We start from the raw sequence: 20,594 nt of genomic DNA, 5'->3' as shown, positions 1-20,594 counted from the left end.
AGAAGTTTGGGCCATTTCTTTGCGTCTTTTCATGACTCTCGCGCGCGACGCATCACCATGTAGTGACAGATTCATGCTACATACTCAAACCTTTAAAGTTGAACTATTTTAAAACTCCATTTTCGGCAGAAAGATTTCTCGAATAGTGGAAAATATAAGCATAAATCTAAGCTTAATATACTAATGAATATGTACCTGGGAACAGCATGAATATTCAGGAATAACATTAGGTGAAGTTGTGAAGGAAAGACACGAGTTTCTTACAATTTATATGATTGTTTTGTTTTTGTTAAAATAATATAGTAAAAAAAAAGTCTCACGAATATGATCGTTAGCGTTTCCTCGAAATTTAACCTACACAAAGAAAGGTTGTTTTGCATACATCTTCAAAGCCCACAATGTCCGATTTTCTAAAATATTTACATGTAAATCAAGACTACTTATTTTAATATTTTCAAAAGAAAATGTACTTTTTCTAAAAACAAAATAATTTCCAGAATAAACAGATTAAAAAGAAGATGTCAAAACGAAAATATATACATGTGGCTATGTTCTATATTCATCCCTATATGATTAAATTTTGGATCTCATAAACATTTCTCATCGGTTTAGACCGAACATCGAAGATATTCTTTTGTCCGCTAGTGTATCCTTTGTTGCTCGAGTAAGATGGGCCCATGGGCTTAAAAACGGGCCGATAAATTATAAATCATAATCAAACATATAGAACTTCGACACCGTAATTCTTAACGGCGAGGCAAATCGGACAGGCGCGCACAGCGCCGCCGCCTCCGTCGCATCCTTTACAAAGAATCAAGGCTTTGATTGGTGACATGAGTTACCATTGATTTAGGTTGAGTTAGAGTTGTAACTCAAAAATGTTACCAATCATGCATTAGATTTAATTTTTTGAGTTTAGATTTGATTTAAGATGTGTTGTACTTGAGTTACAATTTTGATTTACCCCTTTGTAAAATTGTTAACTCAAATCAAAAACTTACATCAACCAAAATCTCATGTTTTAGAAGTTGCATTACAAATTTGTTTGATTTTTTGTTTAAAAAAAATGAAAATCGTGAACTACAAATGCCTGTCAATACTTGTGCCTAAATTAATGCTAGTCAAAGATTTTATAACAAAATCTTTATTGTTCCTAATTTTTTGAATTATTCAAAAATTTAACCAACTATTATCATAACCACAAAATCTTAAATGTAAAATCTATTGGATAATTCGAAAAATATACCAGACAAAATTCTATATATATGACCCTAAGCTAGTGCTGTATCACATCACTTTCAAAATCCAAAAACCTAACACTACAAGAAAACACGTTTTTGGCGACTGATTTTACTGACTGCATACGTAGTCACTAAATTTACTGACTGAGTTACGACTGATTAGATACTGTTCTACGACCGCAAAACATGCAGTAGGGAATCAGTCGCCAAATAACGACTACAGAATACAGTAGCAAAAGCAGTAGACAATCCGTCGGTAAATAACGACTACAAAAACCAGTAGCAAAAGAGTCGTTCATTAGCGACTGAATACGGACTAACATGTAGTCGGTAAGAAACGGTCGGTAAATTAGTCGGGAAATATAGTGACTGTTTAGCGACTGATATACATTAGGTGAAACAGTCCCATGTCGGTCGTAAAAAACCGGTATAAACACGTGAATGTCGTTACTATGTTAGGTGTAACAACTTTTTACGACCAAATAAATCAGTCACTAAAATCAGTCGTAAATCAGTAGGGAAACAGTCGGAAATCTTTTTATATATACACACAACGAAGGCATTTTTTCTTCGTGTCATGCGTGAAAGAAAGAAAAAAATCAGAAAAAATAAAACTAATCGTTCAGTGACATAATGGGAGGTAATTACAACTACACTAACTTTCGAGATTGGATGTACAAGAGGATCGATGAAGAAACGGGGAACTTCTCGGAAGAGTTCATATCGGGAGTAGAGCAATTCATGACATTTGCAAACAGTCAGCCTCTAACACAAAGTAATAATGGTAAATTCTTTTGTCCTTGCAGTGTTTGCAAAAATGAGAAATTTCTTCCGGGGCAAAAAATTTGGAAACATATATATAGTAAAGGGTTTATGCTCGACTATTATGTGTGGTACAAGCATGGAGAAGAACTCGATATGGCTCTAGGAACAAGTTATGCTGATTCGACGCATTTAAGTGGTAGTGAAGATCACATTGGTAATGCAGTAGAAGATAGATATGTGGAAATGGTGAATGATGCATTTCGTGAAAATGTGAATTTTGATAACTATCAACATGGTGATAGTTGTCAAAATCCAGTTGATCCGGAATGCAATCACTCGAAGAAATTCTACGAGTTGTTAGAAGGAGCGAAAAATCCTTTGTATGATGGTTGCCGAGAAGGTCACTCGCAATTATCATTGGCTTCTAGGATCATGCAAAATAAGGCGGATTATAATTTGAGTGAAAAGTGCGTAGATTCGGTATGTGACATGTTGACAGACTATTTACCAGCTGGAAACCAATCAACCGGTTCACATTACGAGACAGAAAAGTTGATGCGCAATTTAGGTCTCCCGTACCATACAATTGATGTGTGTGTTAACAATTGTATGATCTTCTGGAAAGAGGATGAAAAGTGGGATAAGTGTCAGTTTTGTGATGCACCAAGATGGAAGCCTAGAAACGAACGACGTAGAACCAAAGTGCCATATAGTCGTATGTGGTATCTACCTATTGCTGACAGATTGAAGAGACTTTATCAGAGCAAGAAGACAGCAGCAGCAATGAGATGGCATGCAGAGCACCAAGCAAAGGAGGGTGAAATGTCTCATCCGTCAGATGCAGCAGAGTGGAAATACTTTCAAGATCAACATCCCGGGTTTGCAGAGGAACCCCGTAATGTTTATCTCGGCTTATGTACGGATGGATTCAATCCATTTGGGATGTCTAGTAATCATTCGTTGTGGCCAGTGATCTTGACTCCATATAATCTACCTCCTGGTATGTGCATGAATCCAGAGTATTTGTTTCTCACAATTTTGAATTCTGGGCCAAATCACCCACGAGCTAGTCTAGATATCTTCCTCAAACCTCTAATTGCGGAGTTAAAAGAGCTGTGGTCTTCTGGAGTTGGAGCATACGATGTCTCTTTGAATCAAAATTTTAATCTTAAAGCTGTTCTTCTTTGGACGATAAGCGACTTTCCAGCATATGGGATGCTTTCAGGATGGACGACTCATGGTAGGTTGTCTTGTCCAATTTGTATGGAAGATACAAAGGCTTTTTATCTGCCGAATGGAAGGAAGACATGTTGGTTTGATTGTCATCGAAGATTTCTTCCTCGTGGCCATCCACTGAGGAAGAACAAAAAGGACTTCTTGAAGGGAAAACATGCTATGAATGAATTTCCACCTGAATCTTTGAGTGGTGAGCAAGTTTATTCTGAGCGGTTAAAAGGTGTCAATCCACCAAAAACGTCTGAGTGTGGTGGAAATGGTCACGATAAGAAGAAACCTGGATATGGAAAGACCCATAACTGGCATAAGGAAAGCATATTCTGGGAGCTGCCGTACTGGAGGGATCTTAATCTTCGACATAATCTTGATGTTATGCATATTGAGAAGAATTTTTTCGACAACATCATGAATACTCTTATGAGTGTGAAGGGCAAGTCGAAAGACACAATCAAATCAAGATTGGATATAAAACTTTTCTGTGATCGGCAACACTTACATGTTGATAGTGATGGTCAAGCTCCTTTTCCTCCCTACACACTGGATGAGAACGCAAGAAAAAGTTTATTGGAATGTGTGAAAGTAGGGGTAAAATTTCCAGATGGTTATGCTTCCGACTTAGCTAACTGTGTTGATATGGAGAAGCGCAAGTTTTCAGGCATGAAGAGTCATGACTGCCATGTGTTTATGGAGAGGCTACTTCCATTTATATGTGCAGAACTCCTAGACGAGAACGTCCATCTTGCTTTATCAGGTACAAATTAATTAATTTTAAATTTATGATATGGTATATTACAATTCTAAGTGTGTTTATAAATTGGATTATTAATGACTTTAAATTTTAATATATATATTGCAGGGATTGGTTTATTTTTTCGTGACCTTTGCTCGAGAACTTTGCAAAAAAATCGCTTAAAAAAACTTAAACAAAATATTGTTTTGATACTCTGCAATTTGGAAAAGATCTTTCCACCCTCGTTTTTTGACGTGATGGAGCACTTGACTATACATCTCCCCTATGAAGCTGAACTAGGAGGTCCCGTGCAATATAGGTGGATGTATCTCTTTGAAAGAAATTTTAAGAAGTTGAAAGCGAATGCAAAGAACAAAAACCATGCAGCAGGTTCGATAGTTGAAGCATATATCAATGCTGAGATTGCTAATTTCTCAGAACACTACTTTGCTGACAATATACAAACGAAATCGAGGTAAATGTTATAATCAGTTACATGTTCACCTTTTCGTGTGTATTTACATGTTCTCTTCTAAAATGTAGATCTCTTGTCCTTATATGGTAGGTTTACAAGATTTGAAGTAGGTGAAGTCCCTGTATATCATGTCGAAGGAGTACCGGATATATTTACTCAGGTAGGTCGTCCAAGCGGGGAAATGCAAGAAATTTGGCTTACCGAAAAAGATTACCTATGCGCACATGCTTATGTTTTGCGAAATTGTGATTATTTTCAGCCATTTGAGAGGTATATATAATTTGACAAATCCATACCTTCTCATATTTTGATTTAACAAATGCATACCTTCTCATATTTTGATTTTGTTGCTCTAATATAGCATGTTCGAAGATTTTCTTTCTGTAAAATATCCAGACCTTTCCGAAAAAGAACTCTCCGTGAAGAGAGCTGATGAATATCATATATGGGTGAAAGATTATGTACGTCTCAGTATACTATTATAATACTTAATTTATGTATTGTAGATAGTGTTAATCTTGTGTATATATATTTGCAGGTTACTCACTGGAGCGAAACACATCCTTTTCCTGCTTGGGTTAAAGACATTGTACAAGGACCCGTGAACAAAGCCAAAACCTGGCCAATTTATTTCACTCGAGGTTTTCTGTTTCATACCCAAACGCATGGTGAGGGACGAAAGACTTGCAACTATGGAGTATGTACTAAAGGAGAGAGTTATACAAATGCAGCTGATGAATCTCAATACTACGGGATCTTAACAAATATCATACAAATCGAGTACGAGGGGATAGTCGATTTGAAAATCACACTTTTTAAGTGTAAGTGGTATGATCCTATTATTGGTAGAGGCACACGGCGGAGAAATGGTGGAATCGTGGATGTTCTCTCATCGAGAAAATATTACAAATATGATCCATTTATTCTAGGTATTTTTGTATATATATATATACTTATTATTTTTTATGTATTTTTATTAACTATATTTTTTTTTGTTTTAACAGCATCTCAAGCAGATCAAGTTTGTTATATTTCATATCCGTATGTAAGGAAACCGAGGCAGTCTTGGCTTAATGTTCTAAAAGTGAATCCGAGGAGAATCATTTTTGGAGAATATGAAGACAATGATCCGGTGACTTTGCAACAAGAAAACGATGATGCTGTTTTGATGACCACAGTCGAAGACCTTGAAGTCGAGCATTTGGTACATGCTTCTGGAGAACCGATCAATATTGATTTCGACGTGGCAGATGCAGAACCTAATGATGAATTCCGATGTAATTTATCATCTTCAGATGATGAAGATGGAGATGACGATGAATCGTATTAAGTTGCTTGTAATATTATATAATATTATCTTGTAATATGATGTTCTAAACTTCGGTTACTATGTTGTAATATTATGTTATTTAGGGTATGGGTTAACTTTTAGGGATTAGGGTTTCGATTTAGGGGTTCAGGTTTATTATATTATTTTTAAAATTTGGTGACTGAATTCAGACTGATTAACGACTGAATTCAATTTAATTTTCATTTTAAGAACTTGCCTCCAAGACCGGGAAAACCCAAAATTTCATTGATTTTTTGGACAGAAAGCCCGCGTGAAAGTGAAACAAAGCCCAAACCGCGAAAACGAAATTTTCATTGATTTGTTTGGTTATTAACAAAATTATTTTCATTTATTATTTTCCTAATTAACCTCTCTCTCAATTATCTCTCTCCTCTTCGCGAAACCTCTCTCCCACCGATGAACCCTAGCCCCTAATCTCTCTGTCTCAATCTTGACGGCCACTCTCGATCTCTCCCACCGATTCCATCCGATTCCATCTCTCCCAACGATTCCATCTCTCCCACCGATTCCATCTCTCCCACCGATTCCATCTCTCCAGCTTCTGTCTCCGATGGCCGGTGGAAAGAGGAAGCGCGATTCCGTCAAACCGAACACCTCTCGGGCTACTAAACGCCCTTCTACCTTACCAACTCAGTATGACTTCGTACCGAGGGATCCATCTTCGTCCATCCCACGCGTTCTCCCTAAGAACAATCCTCTCCCGTCTGTTCGCGATTATCCTCCTCCGAGAAACCTGTTTCCGACAACGAACCTCCCACCTGCTCGATCAGCTCCGTCGATTCTCACTCCAACTGCTGCGACATCTCAACCTCAACGGCGACAAACTCAGTCAACTGACCGTATGAACCTACTTCCTCCAAGTCAAGCGGCTCCAGTTCCAGCATCCCAATCGCCTCTCAGTTCTGAAGCACAAAACTCTCATATTCCAGAAGAGGAGGATGATATGTCTGATGTAGAGGCTCCGGTTCAACCTAATCTCGCCTCTAACAATATGGAACTTTTGAACTCCCTCCTAAACCAGCCAAATCGACCGAAGTGCATAACTGTCCTGTCTCCCAACCTTGAGACAGGAACCACATGGTATTTTCTTTTCCTTTCTACATCGCTTGACTTTTTTTTTTTGAAAATTGTATGCATCGCTTGTCTTCTTTTTTATATGCATCGCTTGTCATCTTTTTTTTTCTTATAAATTTTTTGATATAATCAGTTTCTCTAATTAATTATAATTAATCATAATCAGTTTCTCTAATTAATTATAATTAATCATAATCAGTTTCTCTAATATATGTTTGGTGATAATAGGTTTTATGATAATTATATGCTTATAAAAGATTTGATATAATATGTTTTATGATGCTTATATGTTTGTAGGTTTGGTTATGACAAGTCCAAGTTGACTAGGAAGATTACCAAGATTTTAAAGAACAAGTTTAATAAGCCTTTCTACAGCTGGACTCGTGTGCCTAGATACAGACAAGAAGGCTACTTTCTGGAATTTGCTGTAAGTTTTCTCTGTCTCTTCTCTGTCTTTGAGTTTTTATAATTATTAAGTTAAGTTTTAGACTCTGTTTTTTAATATGTTGTTGTTTGATGGCTTACTGTCACTGTTTTATTATATTACTTTGGTGTTTGATGGCTTACTGGTCTCTGTTTTTTTAATTCTTTGGTTTACTGGTCTCTGTTTTTTTAATTCTTTAGTGTTTGATGGCTTACTGGTCTTTGGTTTCTTCTATGTTCATTTGTAGAAAACTCACACATGGGATCCATCATTGACTGGTGTTGTTCAAGAACATTTCGAGGCCATTTGTCTACTGCGACTGAAAGGCATGATCAGCGATGTGAGGACTTCTCGGCAGCAACCTACTTGGATACATGACACACTCTGGAAAGAAATGACTGACTATTGGGACACTGACGCTGCGATTGCAAAGAGTCAGACAGCATCAGCAGCTAGACGGTCTGACCGTCAAGGACTTGGTGTTCACACGCATAACTCTGGCCAGAAGTCTTATATGCAGATCCACCAAGAGATGGTGAGTCCCTACTGCTTGTTTTTTTTTTTTACATTTTATACTGATCTTTTCTTCCATTCCACTTCAGGTTATTGAATTGGGAAGACCAGTGAGCTTTGCTGAAGTTTTCATCAGAGCTCATACAAAATCAGATGGAACCTTTAGTGATTTCAAAGCTGAACAAGTTGCTGAGGCTTTCAAGAAGAAGAAAGAAGCTAAGTTGGCCACCCTTGAGACTGATCCGACCGAGACCGAGCAGCATCCACCACTATCAATAGAAGAGGAGAACGAGCTGTTTATTCAGGTTAAATTTCTTACTGTCAAAGTTTTTTCTTATGTTTTTTGGTTGTTTTTGCTTGTTTATTCAGACTCTTAACTATACATTTTATTTTTGTAGGCCACTTTCACCAATGACAGGGGGCAAATATATGGCCTTGGAAGCTTGAAGAACCAGCTTAATGAAGTGTCATATGACTCAAGCAGCTTGTCCTCTTTCATTCAAATGCAACAGCAACTTCAGGAAGCTCAACGCCAAATAAAAGAACAAGCTGCTCTTCTTGCAAAGGTTGAGGAAGAGCGTGCCCAAGCTGCTGCTGCTGAAGCAAAGAGAGAGGAAGAGCGTGCCCAAGCTGCTGCTGCTGCGGAAATGAGAGAGGAAGAGCGCTCCAGAGTTATAGCTACTCAGCAGTCTACAATCGAGGAGTTCTCAATGGTTCGAAAGTACTTGACCACCACAGACCAGAGATTCTTGGACTTCATCTCCAAAGAAACATCTTCATCTGATCCCAGTCATGTTTAGGTCTTGTCTTCTCCTTATGACTTTTTATTATGCACTTTAAACTTTATTTTGGATGTGTGAAACTTGTAAACTCCTCAAGTGTTGGAGTTCTTTTGGATGTTTTAATTTGAAAGTCTAGGAGTGTTCTTATTTTGTGTATGAAAACTTGGAAGTCTTTGGATGTTTAAACCTTCTATGATTTCAAAATCGTTTTTAGTATTATTATTAGCAGATTTAAATAACAAATCATGAAAAATAAGAAAGACAAAACACCAAAATAATGAATTTGACAGTCAAAAATATGGTAAGATAGTCGCATATCGGTCACTAAATCAGTCGTAAAATTTAGGCATCGTAGTCACTAATCAGTCAGTATTCAGTCGTAAAATATACCGACTGTTTTCTTACTACGGGAGATAGTCGTTAAATGCGTCGGTATATTCAGTCGTGTACGTCAGTCGTTACATTCAGTCGTTAAATTCAGTCGTTAACAGCAGTCGTTAAAGACAGTCACCAAAACGTCGTAACAGAATCACTAAATAGTCGTAACTCAGTCCTATATTACCTACTACATAGTGACTGAGTTTACGACTGTCTCATATAGTAGCGAAACAGTCGCTAAATACTGACTGATTTACGACTAAACTATTTAGCGACGAGGTATTTTACGACGACTGAATCAGTCGTAAATCAGTCAGTAAGCCCGTTTAGTGACTGATTACCGACTGATTCCGTAGTCAGAAACGACTTGTTTTCTTGTAGTGTAAGGTCTGTTTTCTTCTGTCGTCTTCTTTTTGCTGGCAAAAATTATTTTCATTTTTCACTTGCAAAAAGGTTTTTCTATCTTCTTCTTCTTTACTTCCAAAATTTTTATTTGTGTAACCAATAAGCTTACGTTGAGTTTTTCTATCTTCTTCTTCTTTACGTGCAAAATAAATTTTCATTTATTACTTGCGTAGCTTTATATATTGTTTAAATGTAATAGAGTACCATTTATGGTTATTATTTTTTGTTTATTATTTTTGGATGAAGATGTCTAATAATGAAAATGTTGATGATGTTGGTGCTGGTGCTGGTGCTGAAGACGGCGGTGGAACTACACGTCGTAAGGTAAATTTTTATAATATTTTATAATTGATATGTCAAATTTAAAATCATATAAGGTTATAGTATTTTAATTATTTTAACATAACTATAGAAACAAAAACAAATTAAATGGGAAGATGAGCATATTGGGATATGCCTGGAGCTTCTAGATATTGAGTTGGCTAAAATTAGATACAGACAAAAGTTACCGAGAGACGTGGGGAGAGAACGTATTTGTAAAGAATTTTTGGGGAGAACTGGTATAAATCTTCCTTGGGATTGTTTCAAGAGCAAGTACGATACATTGAGAAATATGTATGGATCGTATAAAAGGCTCAAGAATTTTACCGGAGTTTCAGCAGATGATAATACCGGTTTGATTGAGATGGATTCTGACTGGTGGGAAGACCGCGAAAAGGTACGTTAGTGTATAATTTTATATTTTACAAAAAACTCTTCTAACAAATCTTGTTACTAATATTCATGTATACTTTGTCTTTGAGTTGTGCAGGAAATTCCCCATGCAAAAAAGATACGTGAAAATGGGATCCCCCACATGGAACTTATGAGGCGCATATTTGGACGTCAAGGCAGTAAACCAGAAGCTATGTACTCAACTCACGTGCAAAATGCTGAACAAAATGAACAACATGATAAATCTGTTCCAGAAACCCAAGACAACGATGGAGACCATACAACTGATGTGCATAACCACCCACAAGCCATTTCACTAGACTCTCCTCCAAGGTCAGCTACTGGTCCATCAAAGCGGTCAAACAGAAAACAAACACGTGTTGCTCCATACGAAACTAGTCGAGGGAAAGACGTTGCACTGAGCCGCGAGAAGAACATCCCACGAAGAAGAAAGTCATTTGAAAAGGAGATAAATGAACAGTTCAAAGAAATGATGGAGTTACGTCGTTCTCAAGTTGCAGAAGCAAAAGAGCGCAGAGAAAAAAATGAAGCTCAGCCATTTAAAGAGGCATATGAAGTCCTACAATCAATTCAAGGTCTAACAAGGTGGACAAATTTTTGGTGGGCTTGCATCAAAGTACTAAAAGAAGATCCATTTGCCCGAGAAATGATTGTCTACAATGAAAGTGATCATGACAGGATTACATTTTTGGAGGGTTATACAGGATATGATCGTCACGGAAATTTCTCTGGAGAACGTTTCAAGGCTTTGCAACGTTGCCATGGTGATCCTTCAAGTGCTAACCCAGAGCAAAACATCATAAGAACAACCATGGAAAGTCATAAGGAGTTTGGTGTCCCATCTAGTTCAGAACTAATGTCATTGTTTGAAGAAATAGGATACAAACGTGGATATGGGAAAATGGGTGATGGGGGGGAATCGAGTGAGACAAGAATTAATCTTGATGATTAATTTTTTATTTTATTTTTATTTTAATTAGAATAAAGTAATTCTTTTTGTTATATTTTTAGAGTTAATAAATTATTCTTTTAGCATCTTTTATGATAGTTAACATTATTCTAATTATTTTTAAAATCTTTATATTTTTGCAGGTCGTACGATTAAACGAATTATATTCTCGAGGTCTAGAAAATCTTACAGATGAAGAGTTGCTCGAACTATATGATTTGGAAGATGAAGAGTATATAGATATGATTTTACAACCTTTGATGGAGTACTACAAGCGTCATTTTTCCAAGCAACCAATGGTATTCGAACGGGGACTGGGTTGGCGAAATCTCGAGAATCAGATTCGTAATAATCCAAACCACTGCATGAGCATGTTAAGGATGCATCCAGAAACCTTTCAGTACCTATGCACAACACTGGAGCAACGTTACAGCCTAAAGAGTACTGATCATATCAGTGTTGTTGAGATGGTGGTAATATTTCTCGTTACATGTGCCCAAAATGATACGCAACGGTATGTTGGATTGTCTTTTGGTCGTTCCCAAGAGACTGTCTATCGAAAGTTTCATGAAGTGTTGAACGCAGTGGAGAGTCTTGCATGTCAGTATTTAAAGACTCCAACGATGGCATCGCTCCAGCTTTATCCGCGTAAGTTACGAGAAAACTCAAATTATTGGCCTTTTTTTAGTGGATTTATTAGGGCACTAGATGGAACACATGTCAGAGTTAAGGTTGGAGGTAGTGATGCAGTTGGATACTGGGATAGGCATGGACAAACAAGTTTAAACATATTGGGCATATGTGATATAAACATGATCTTCACTTATGCATGGCTAGGTGCATCTGGGTCTACACATGATTCATTGGTGTTGCAATATGCAATAGATGGAGACCCTATATTCCCTAAACCTCCTATAGGTAAATACTATCTTGTTGATTCTGGATATGCCAATAGACGAGGATTTCTAGCCCCATACAGAGGAAGCAGTAAAGAAAATATCAGATATCATCTTTCAGAATTTGATGATGGTCCTCCTAGGAACAAGAAGGAATTGTTCAATAAATGGCATGCATCACTTCGTTCAGTCATTGAAAGAACGTTCGGAGTTTGGAAAAAGAAATGGAGAATCCTTGATAACTTGCCTCGCTATGACGTCAAGACCCAAAATAGAATTGTGCATGCAACAATGGTTCTTCACAATTTTATCAGGCTTCACAAAATTCCAGATGCTGATTTTGAAGATAGTGATAGCAGTGGTCAAGCACAACAAAGACGACGGATTGAAGAAGAAGAGCTTAGTAGACTTGAAGAAGAAGAAATAACAATGGATGGTCAATACATGAATAACGTACGAGATGAGATTGCAAACATGATTTGGAATGAACATTTGTAATTTATTTTATTTATTGGATTTTTTTTAATTTAAAGGTCATGTTATTATTATTATTATTATTTAATTAATTAATTTTTTTTATTATTGATATTAGAATAAATATTATTTTAGATTATAATATTTAGAAAATAATATATATTGAAATTTACTTTTCAAATTTAATACTTATTTAAGATATTTTTAAATATCTTAATGTTTTATTTGTTTTTAGTAAATATTTTATTATTTGTATGTTTATATATTCATTTATTTTATTAAAAAATTCATACTGCAATTTATACATCAAAAAGGTTACCAGTCAATAGCTTTTTAAAAATCATAATTCTTATTTCTACTGCAGATTTACCGCAAAAACTTACAGTTTTTACCACATAATTTTTACTGCAACTTACTTCAAATTACAAATCATACTGTAAATCAGCTTTAATACTACATGTCACCAGTCGGAGCCCAAATGTCGGCACGGCATTGCCATCACCGTCGCCGATTTCAGCATGCAAATCCTACACCTAGGTCCGATCAATTCTATCCGCTCCGGATCCACGAAGACCGATTCGGCGTCCTCCGTCTCGCCGCCGATCGTACTCTGTTTCTCCGCCGTAGCTTGGCTCGCGATGGCTTTTTGGAGATGAGCCTGTAACGAATAAACCTCGGCTTCCCGCGTCGCTGCTCTTAACTGCCACGCTCGCGCTTCTTCCGTAAGCTGAGCTGCACGCGCCTCTAGCTCAGCGTGAAGGCGCGTGGCTTTCTCTAGCTCTGCTTCTTTTTCTCTCACCCTCCGTCCCGCTAACTCCTCCGCGGCGTATAATAGCTCTACGTAACGCCTTTCTCCGTCCAACGCTAACGCACGCCGAAGCTCCTCACCCTACAACATAAAATAAAAATCAAAGAAAAAAAAAAAAACAAAACCACAGTTTACATCGATCGAATTAGAATAAAACAAAACACCTGAGTTTGGATGAAACTGTCAAGTTCATCTCTTTGACGTTTTGATTGTCCGGCGAGATCTCCAGGACGCATAGAAGAAGACGAAAGCAGCTGTTCTTGACTCTGTGACTGCTCATGAGATAAACCTAGACCAGTGGAAACCACGTTAAGTGTTTTCCCGTTACGATTCTGCAACAACGCGCTCAAAGCAATAACTTGCGGCGGTTTTGACGGTGGAGGGTTCATCGGAGCAGCCGCAGAAGAGAGCTGAATATTATTATCCACGGACGAAACTTCTCTTGATCGCTTTCTTGAATCAACTACCCCTGTTTTTTTTTCTCAAGAACGATTAATTGCACCGTAAGAAGGAGAAGAGAGAAACCGATATGGGGGAATAGAAACAGACCAGCTTTGATGAAAGTGAAAGGAGTGTCCTGGAGCTGCAACGAGCAATTATTATCTTCTTGTCCGTTACTGCTCAGTAAATTTTCTATTAAGAAGTCAAAACTTCACATACACAAAACATGCATACATTTATAATATTGCATATTAATATTAGATGAACAGTTTTACTTGTTGACGAAGAGGAATCTTGAAGAATGGTGAGTCCGAACTGCCATTGATTATCAATGAAAGCGTCTAGAGTTAAAGAATTCTATGCATTCACTATCAGATAATAAGTGCAGGCGTGTGTTGAAAATGAATGATGATGATGATGAAAATATAGATATGCTTGGGGATGTTAAAGAGTTAATTAAGGAGAGGATTAATTAATTAATTAATTATTGAGAAAAGGAGAAAGAATGGGAGAAATAAATGGGGAAGATGAGGTTTTAGAGGGGAAGGGACGAAAGGGTACAGACAGACTTGTGGGACTTTTAAGGCTGTCCACATTGCATGCATAATTATCATTAATGTTACCGTCAACTTTTGTTTGAATCTTCCTCTATATATTTCTTAAAGTTCTCATACTTGTTTTCTCCCCCATAAATTAGTAATATTTAATGCCAGTTACAAAAAAAAATTAGTAATATTCAAAAGACTTTTGTTCTGATTGATTTTATTAAAAAATTATCATTTATAAGTAGAAAACATTTTCGTATAATATTTAATCTAACGTATGAAAATACTGTAGGAGTATACTCAAGAGGAATCTTAAAGGATGGTAACTAAAAAAGAAGTATATTAAATCGAAACACTAGTTAAGTTCGTTCTATTAATTATACATATTTACTTAATATTATTTGAGATAAATAAAACTATTTATAAGATTAATATATTTTAAGTAATGCTAACTTTAAAATAAATATAATTTGTATTGAAAATTTAAAATGATATTTTTTGTATAATAAAAATGATATTCTTTGTAAAACAAAAGTAGTAATGTTCAAAAAAGTTCGTTAAAAACTATATTTTATGATATATAGTACTAAAATATATCATCTAAAAGAAGAATTGAATAAAGCAAAAGCATTTACCTAAAAATATAGTACTAAAATATATATCTAAAAGAGCAATTAAATACAGAAAAGACTTATCGATGAGGGAAGAGAAGTATCTAATACTAGTGTTTTGTTTTTTTACTGTATCAACAAAAGAAAAGAGAAACCTAACAATACAGCTAAGATAATTCTAGTTGGCGAGTTTAGCGAAAGAAACACAAGGTATGGAATTGTCTTAATATGAGGTGGGTTAAAGCATCTCCAACCCATTGCTTTATTTCTATCTTCAAATATGCATTTTCTTCAAAATGAAGAAAAAAATGAAGTAACATTCACTCCAATGGTTAGCTTCATTTCATTCTTGGAAAAAGAATATTCTAAGTATATTCTCTCTCTATTTTATCATTAATTACTAATAAAACCTTATACTTTTTCATCTTTACTTAATTTACCTAACTATTTTGTTTTAACAATAATCCAACATAATTTTTTATTTCATTACATTTTAATATAAGAAAATTATTATATAACGTGAATAAACAAACACAAAAAATCTTTATTAGAAAAAAACACCATATGTATAATTTTCTGTAAGTGATTAACAAACTGTTAAGAAGTAAAAATGACCTTATTCATCTTTGATTCTTTTACATCAAGTTAAGAAGTTCTAAACAACAAATATTCATATGCTCTTCGATATAAACATCTGATTAGATAAAAATAATAGTCGAAATTTTGAAATTAATTGGATATTATTAATCTATATAATTTATTTAGGCAAAAGATAAGAATAAATAAAAGTTGAGGACCAGTTTACAATTAGAAAAGTTCATCTTCAAAAAATTAAGATATACACAGTAAATCTTCAAATTTGAAGCAACACTGTTCATGACTTCATTTTGAAGCAAGAATTGAAGTGAGGTTGGAGCAAAACCTACTTCAAAATGAAGCAAAAATTAAAAAATGAAGTGGGGTTGGAGATGGTATTAGTCCTAATAAGTTCCAAAAATTAATTAAAACTTTGGGCACTAGTTAAACACATACTATCATGACATGCTTTATTAATGTAAGTAGCCATATAGTAATGGAGACAGAACACACTTGGTTGTTTCCCTTTAGAGGAGTCCACACCAACCAAAATCGAGTAATGGTGATTGAAGACAGAACAAACTTTCTTTTAATAAACATTAGTTAGCTTCTTATCCTCTTAACAAATAGCTATGCAAGTTTTTGAATAATCAGTAGCTGTGTTCGTAATTAATCTCTTGTAGTATCTAGGAGTTCTACCCAACAATTTCATTTTTCCAACCATGGTGTTGGTACTTTGGTAGTGCAAGGAGGTTGGTTTACTTGTGCTCCGAGTTCCTTAATACAAAGGGTTACCTTTAAATACACATTTCTAAAATCTGATTTCGGACGTAATAGAAGATTATGAGCTTAATCTCCGGAATTTCCATGGTAACCAAAAAATGAATTTATTTTCCATTTTTGATATTAGAAAAAAGTAAGTCACTAGGTGCAGAAATGTAGAATGGCTACATGCATAAAATTTGGACGTCACTTACTCCTCAAATAAGGAATACAAATTACATAATCCCTGTGCCCACTTCACGTTTCATCATTAACAACACAGACCCTTCACGCTCTGGAGTTGCATATTGTGCTGTGTAAGTCTTATTCAAAAAAAGTCTTAATCAAAACGATGAATATAAATACATATTGGTAGGTGATTTGTAGGCATCATTAGCAACTTATGGCATATACATTCGGGGAAATAAGAACTGTATGTATAAAAGTAAAAGTAAGATTAATTATCAAATGTTGGGAGGAATATGTACAATAAATAAAGGCATAGTACATACTCCCTCTGTTTCATAATAAGTGTCACTCTGAGCTCATTTTCTTGTTACACAAAGAGTGTCATTTTACAATTCCAATGTAAATTATACTAACTTTCAGCTGAAAATTAATTGCAAACTGCATTAATTTTATAAATAATTTTATTTATCTAAAATACTATTGGTCAAAGAGGTATAATTAATTACAACTTACGTATATTTCAACAACTTTCTTAATCTGTGTGAAAAATGTCACAACGACGCTCTTTAAGAAACGGAAGGAGTATAATACACAGTAACACACGTTAACCAAAACTGGTATCTACTAATATCTAACAACAAACAAATTGGTTATTTATTTCCTAACAATTGTTGGTCAGAGAATGGTGAGATTTATATAATAATAAATGTCAACAAGATCATATCAAATGTAGAAATGTGGTGGCAAGGTAAGCAACAAAATCGATATGAGGGATGACATCTTACGCATTACGTGATTTTGTTGGTCACAAGTCAATATTTGTGTTCAATTAGTTTTATTCTCTTTCAAATCAATAGCAACATTACATTACATATTATCTCACTTCTCGTCTAGCCTATTAATTTATAAAAAGAATTATATATTGAACAACCATTCTCCTTTTTTTCCGGAAAACATGAATAGTAAATTAGTAATACACCACAAAATTCAAATTTGTAGTATTTGTTTCATTTTATTAGTTGTTATGAGTTGGTTGTTGCTTTTTCTTCTTCTTGCCAAAAAGCTTGTGCTTAATTGAGTCATTTGCCTCACGGGCCATGTAACTAAACAGAGACGCAGTAATCAATTGCTCATCCCTCATTGTCCAACTCTTTGTCATTGTTGTTATCATCATTGTCCCATTTTTTCGTACAGTATGTGAATAATGTCTAAAGAGTGATTTAATTACGGAAAACGCGCGATTAACTTTAAATTTCATCATTATAAATAAGAATGTAGTCAACAAAATATTTTAAGCCATGTTCCCTTTTCGTTCCATAATGTTTGTTAGTACAATATTAGCTAAAATTGGAAATGCAGCTCACCAAATGTATCAAAATTGTATCATTTGATATTTGTAAATGATATGAAATAGATCTGATGGTGTTACAAATATTATGTACGGATGAAAATATGTAACTCGTATGAGAACTGTTCGGTCCCTTAGCAGTACATCTGTGCATGTAACTTAATTCTTGTGAATTAATCAGTGCAGCATGTAGTCATTTAGCATCTTATGTTAGCTTAATTTTCTATCTTTGGCCTGCTAGTGTAATGAAAAATTTGTTGTGCCCCCATCTAAATAGACGGCTAGATATCCGCCCCTGAGCGGCCTATGATTAATTGATATACACAACCCAAACCGGAAACATACAGCTAGCCTCAAGGATTTTACGCATCCAAATCTTTCCTGCTCTTATAATGGGAATGACAATGTCAACCTTAAACAAGCATACTTGAATTTGCTTTTCCCCATTTACCATCCATGATCCATGTATGATGTATGTGTTTAGCTAACTACATAAAAGCCAAACCATATTAACTAAGATTTAAGAACCTTTATGTTGACGATGTACTTACTATATATAGAGAAATTACAAATATAGGAAGAACAAGAAAAAAATGCTAACTCCAACCACACGTACGAAGGTTCTATTTTTCCTCGACAACAATCAAATAGAGAGATCTACCTCGTAGACATCTCTTAATTTCAATTCCAATCTTCATATTCTACGAGAGCACTGTAACCGTAAATCGATATACGTCTCATTAAATTCACAATGTTGACATCATCGTTTCTTAATGTTTTCTTCCTCGTCTTAGCCTTAGTCCCCTCCATATTATCGGCACCAGCAACAAGTTTAACGAAAGACTACTACCAAAAATCATGTCCCGATTTCAGTAAAATCGTTCGTGAAACAGTTACAACAAAGCAAGCCCAACAGCCAACGACAGCTGCTGGAACGCTCCGCGTCTTTTTTCACGATTGTTTCTTAGAAGGATGCGACGCGTCCGTACTAGTCGCCACAAATTCTTTCAACAAAGCTGAACGCGACGACGAGCTCAATGAGTCGCTTCCAGGAGACGCGTTTGACATCGTGACGCGCATCAAGACTGCTCTTGAATTGTCTTGTCCTGGTGTGGTGTCATGCGCAGACATCCTGGCTCAGTCCACGCGTGACCTTATCACAATTGTTGGTGGACCTTTCTATGAAGTCAAATTGGGTCGTAAAGATGGGTTTGAGTCGAAAGCCCATAAAGTTAGAGGAAACATTCCAACGGCAAATCACACGGTCCACGACATGATGTCGATATTCAAAAAGAACGGTTTTACTCTAAAGGAAATGGTTGCACTTAGCGGCGGGCACACTGTGGGATTTGCTCATTGCATAGAATTCAGCAACCGGTTATTTGGACCACGGGCTGATCCAGAGCTCGACTCGCGATACGCAGACCGTCTTAAGGATCTATGCAAGCATTACACTGTAAATAAGACGATGGCAGCATTTCTCGACCCGATAACACCAGGAAAATTTGATAATATGTACTTCAAGAACTTGAAAAGAGGGCTTGGACTGCTAGCTTCCGACCACGCCTTGTTCAAAGACAATGGCACTAGACCGTTTGTGGATTTATATGCGGATAACCAGACGGCTTTCTTCGAGGATTTTGCTCGTGCCATGGAAAAACTAGGCATGGTCGGCGTTAAAGGCGATAAAGATGGAGAAGTGAGACGCAAATGTGATCACTTTAACAAACTTAACGTATAATTAACATCAGCCGATGAATAAAGTGAGTTTGGTTTTTGTTTATAATGCATTTTTTTTTTGTAAGTAGTAAGTTAACGTAACAATTTCCAGAGTGTAATTTATATGTTTTAGAGTTTATTCTCCTAAAATTTTAATTAATGTATGTTATTTAAATTGTATTAGTTAATACTTTACAGAAGAGAATAAAATTTTAAGTTCTTGACTTATTTCACCATATAACTTAAAAATAAATATGCTTTATTTTTTATTCATGTTAGAAAATAATTTTGATTTATTAGTAATTCTATTTTGTTTTAAACTTAAAACAAAATAATTAATTTATTATAATAGATTTAATATAGAAAACTTTGATATTTTAAGGAACATGTTTTTATTATTATTATTTTTTATTAGTAGAATATAAATTCTTTGTAAAATCTACATAGGAGGTTTGCGACAGTAACAATGGTTCAAAAGACAAGCAAAAGGTACTTCTCCTTTTGCCTTGCAATAGTCGCTGCAAGCAGCCACACCACAGTTGGTATCATCAGGTAATGCCCTATTGTGGTCAGGAGGGCATTCACAATCACCATAAAAACAAACGGGTGGTGCGGATGGACATGTGACTGAAGCACAATCGGAGTTCTTCTTACACTTACGTGCCAGAATCGGTGTACCTGTACGAAATCATGTATATTGACAATGTATGTAAATATAATAATGTATCATGCTGATGAGGTAGAAGAATAATTAATTACAATAGAAAAATACAATTTGATTTAAACTCACATGCTGAAAAAAGTAGAATACCAATGAATATCAAAGCTGTTTTCTCCATTTTTGTTGTGGTGGTTAGTCTCTTTTCTTTTTGAATGACTAAATGATGTTCTTACAGATACTATTTATAACTTTTAGAAAATAAGAGCTTTCTAACCATGAATAATATGTTATTTCTTTCACTTTAAAACAATATGTATTATAATTGTGTTTCATTGCTTAATAATTTATTTCTTTTTCTTTTGTGAAAAGGTCAATATTCTCATTTATTATCAGATAATATCTTAACTAATACATCAATCGTATCTGATACTTTTAATGTTAAATCAGGTACTTAGGAAAGATTATCAGTGTCCAATGTACTATTTTAATTACTTGTTAAAATATGA

General features: G+C 35.3%; 5 protein-coding genes and 1 non-coding gene across 6 annotated transcripts; 4 read left to right on the top strand and 2 right to left on the bottom strand.

The window, feature by feature from the left end:
• The first annotated feature begins 2,551 nt into the window (after positions 1-2,551).
• LOC130502878 (uncharacterized) lies at positions 2,552-5,864 on the top strand. Its single transcript, XM_056997621.1, has 2 exons — positions 2,552-5,376; positions 5,452-5,864. Exon 1 carries the CDS (start codon positions 2,562-2,564, stop codon positions 4,002-4,004), a length of 1,443 nt encoding a protein of 480 aa, XP_056853601.1. The 5' UTR covers positions 2,552-2,561; the 3' UTR covers positions 4,005-5,376; positions 5,452-5,864.
• A 5,490-nt stretch (positions 5,865-11,354) lies between these two features.
• LOC108850133 (uncharacterized) lies at positions 11,355-12,452 on the top strand. Its single transcript, XM_018623710.2, has one exon. The coding sequence runs from the start codon at positions 11,355-11,357 to the stop codon at positions 12,450-12,452; it is 1,098 nt and encodes a 365-aa protein (XP_018479212.2).
• Positions 12,453-12,758: 306 nt separating this feature from the next.
• LOC108851724 (E3 ubiquitin-protein ligase BOI-like) lies at positions 12,759-14,172 on the bottom strand. Its single transcript, XM_018625184.2, has 4 exons — positions 13,953-14,172; positions 13,786-13,853; positions 13,401-13,705; positions 12,759-13,317 (listed from the first exon to the last, which is right to left on the bottom strand). The coding sequence occupies exons 1-4, from the start codon at positions 13,997-13,999 to the stop codon at positions 12,889-12,891; spliced, it is 849 nt and encodes a 282-aa protein (XP_018480686.1). The 5' UTR covers positions 14,000-14,172; the 3' UTR covers positions 12,759-12,888.
• Positions 14,173-18,322: 4,150 nt separating this feature from the next.
• On the top strand, positions 18,323-19,449 carry LOC130502879 (peroxidase 41-like). The gene has a single exon (XM_056997622.1). It carries the CDS (start codon positions 18,460-18,462, stop codon positions 19,447-19,449), a length of 990 nt encoding a protein of 329 aa, XP_056853602.1. The 5' UTR covers positions 18,323-18,459.
• Positions 19,450-19,866: 417 nt separating this feature from the next.
• LOC108832097 (putative defensin-like protein 307) lies at positions 19,867-20,266 on the bottom strand. Its single transcript, XM_018605588.1, has 2 exons — positions 20,218-20,266; positions 19,867-20,105 (listed from the first exon to the last, which is right to left on the bottom strand). The coding sequence occupies exons 1-2, from the start codon at positions 20,264-20,266 to the stop codon at positions 19,867-19,869; spliced, it is 288 nt and encodes a 95-aa protein (XP_018461090.1).
• On the top strand, positions 20,171-20,260 carry LOC130502880 (small nucleolar RNA R20). The gene has a single exon (XR_008940496.1). It is a non-coding gene; the product is annotated as a small nucleolar RNA R20 (small nucleolar RNA).
• Positions 20,267-20,594: the final 328 nt, after the last annotated feature.

Source organism: Raphanus sativus, unplaced genomic scaffold (genome assembly GCF_000801105.2).
Source record: "Raphanus sativus cultivar WK10039 unplaced genomic scaffold, ASM80110v3 Scaffold0723, whole genome shotgun sequence".
Lineage (NCBI taxonomy): Eukaryota > Viridiplantae > Streptophyta > Magnoliopsida > Brassicales > Brassicaceae > Raphanus > Raphanus sativus.
Note: the sequence above shows the minus strand (reverse complement) of the source record. Positions and strands in the feature narration are given on the sequence as shown.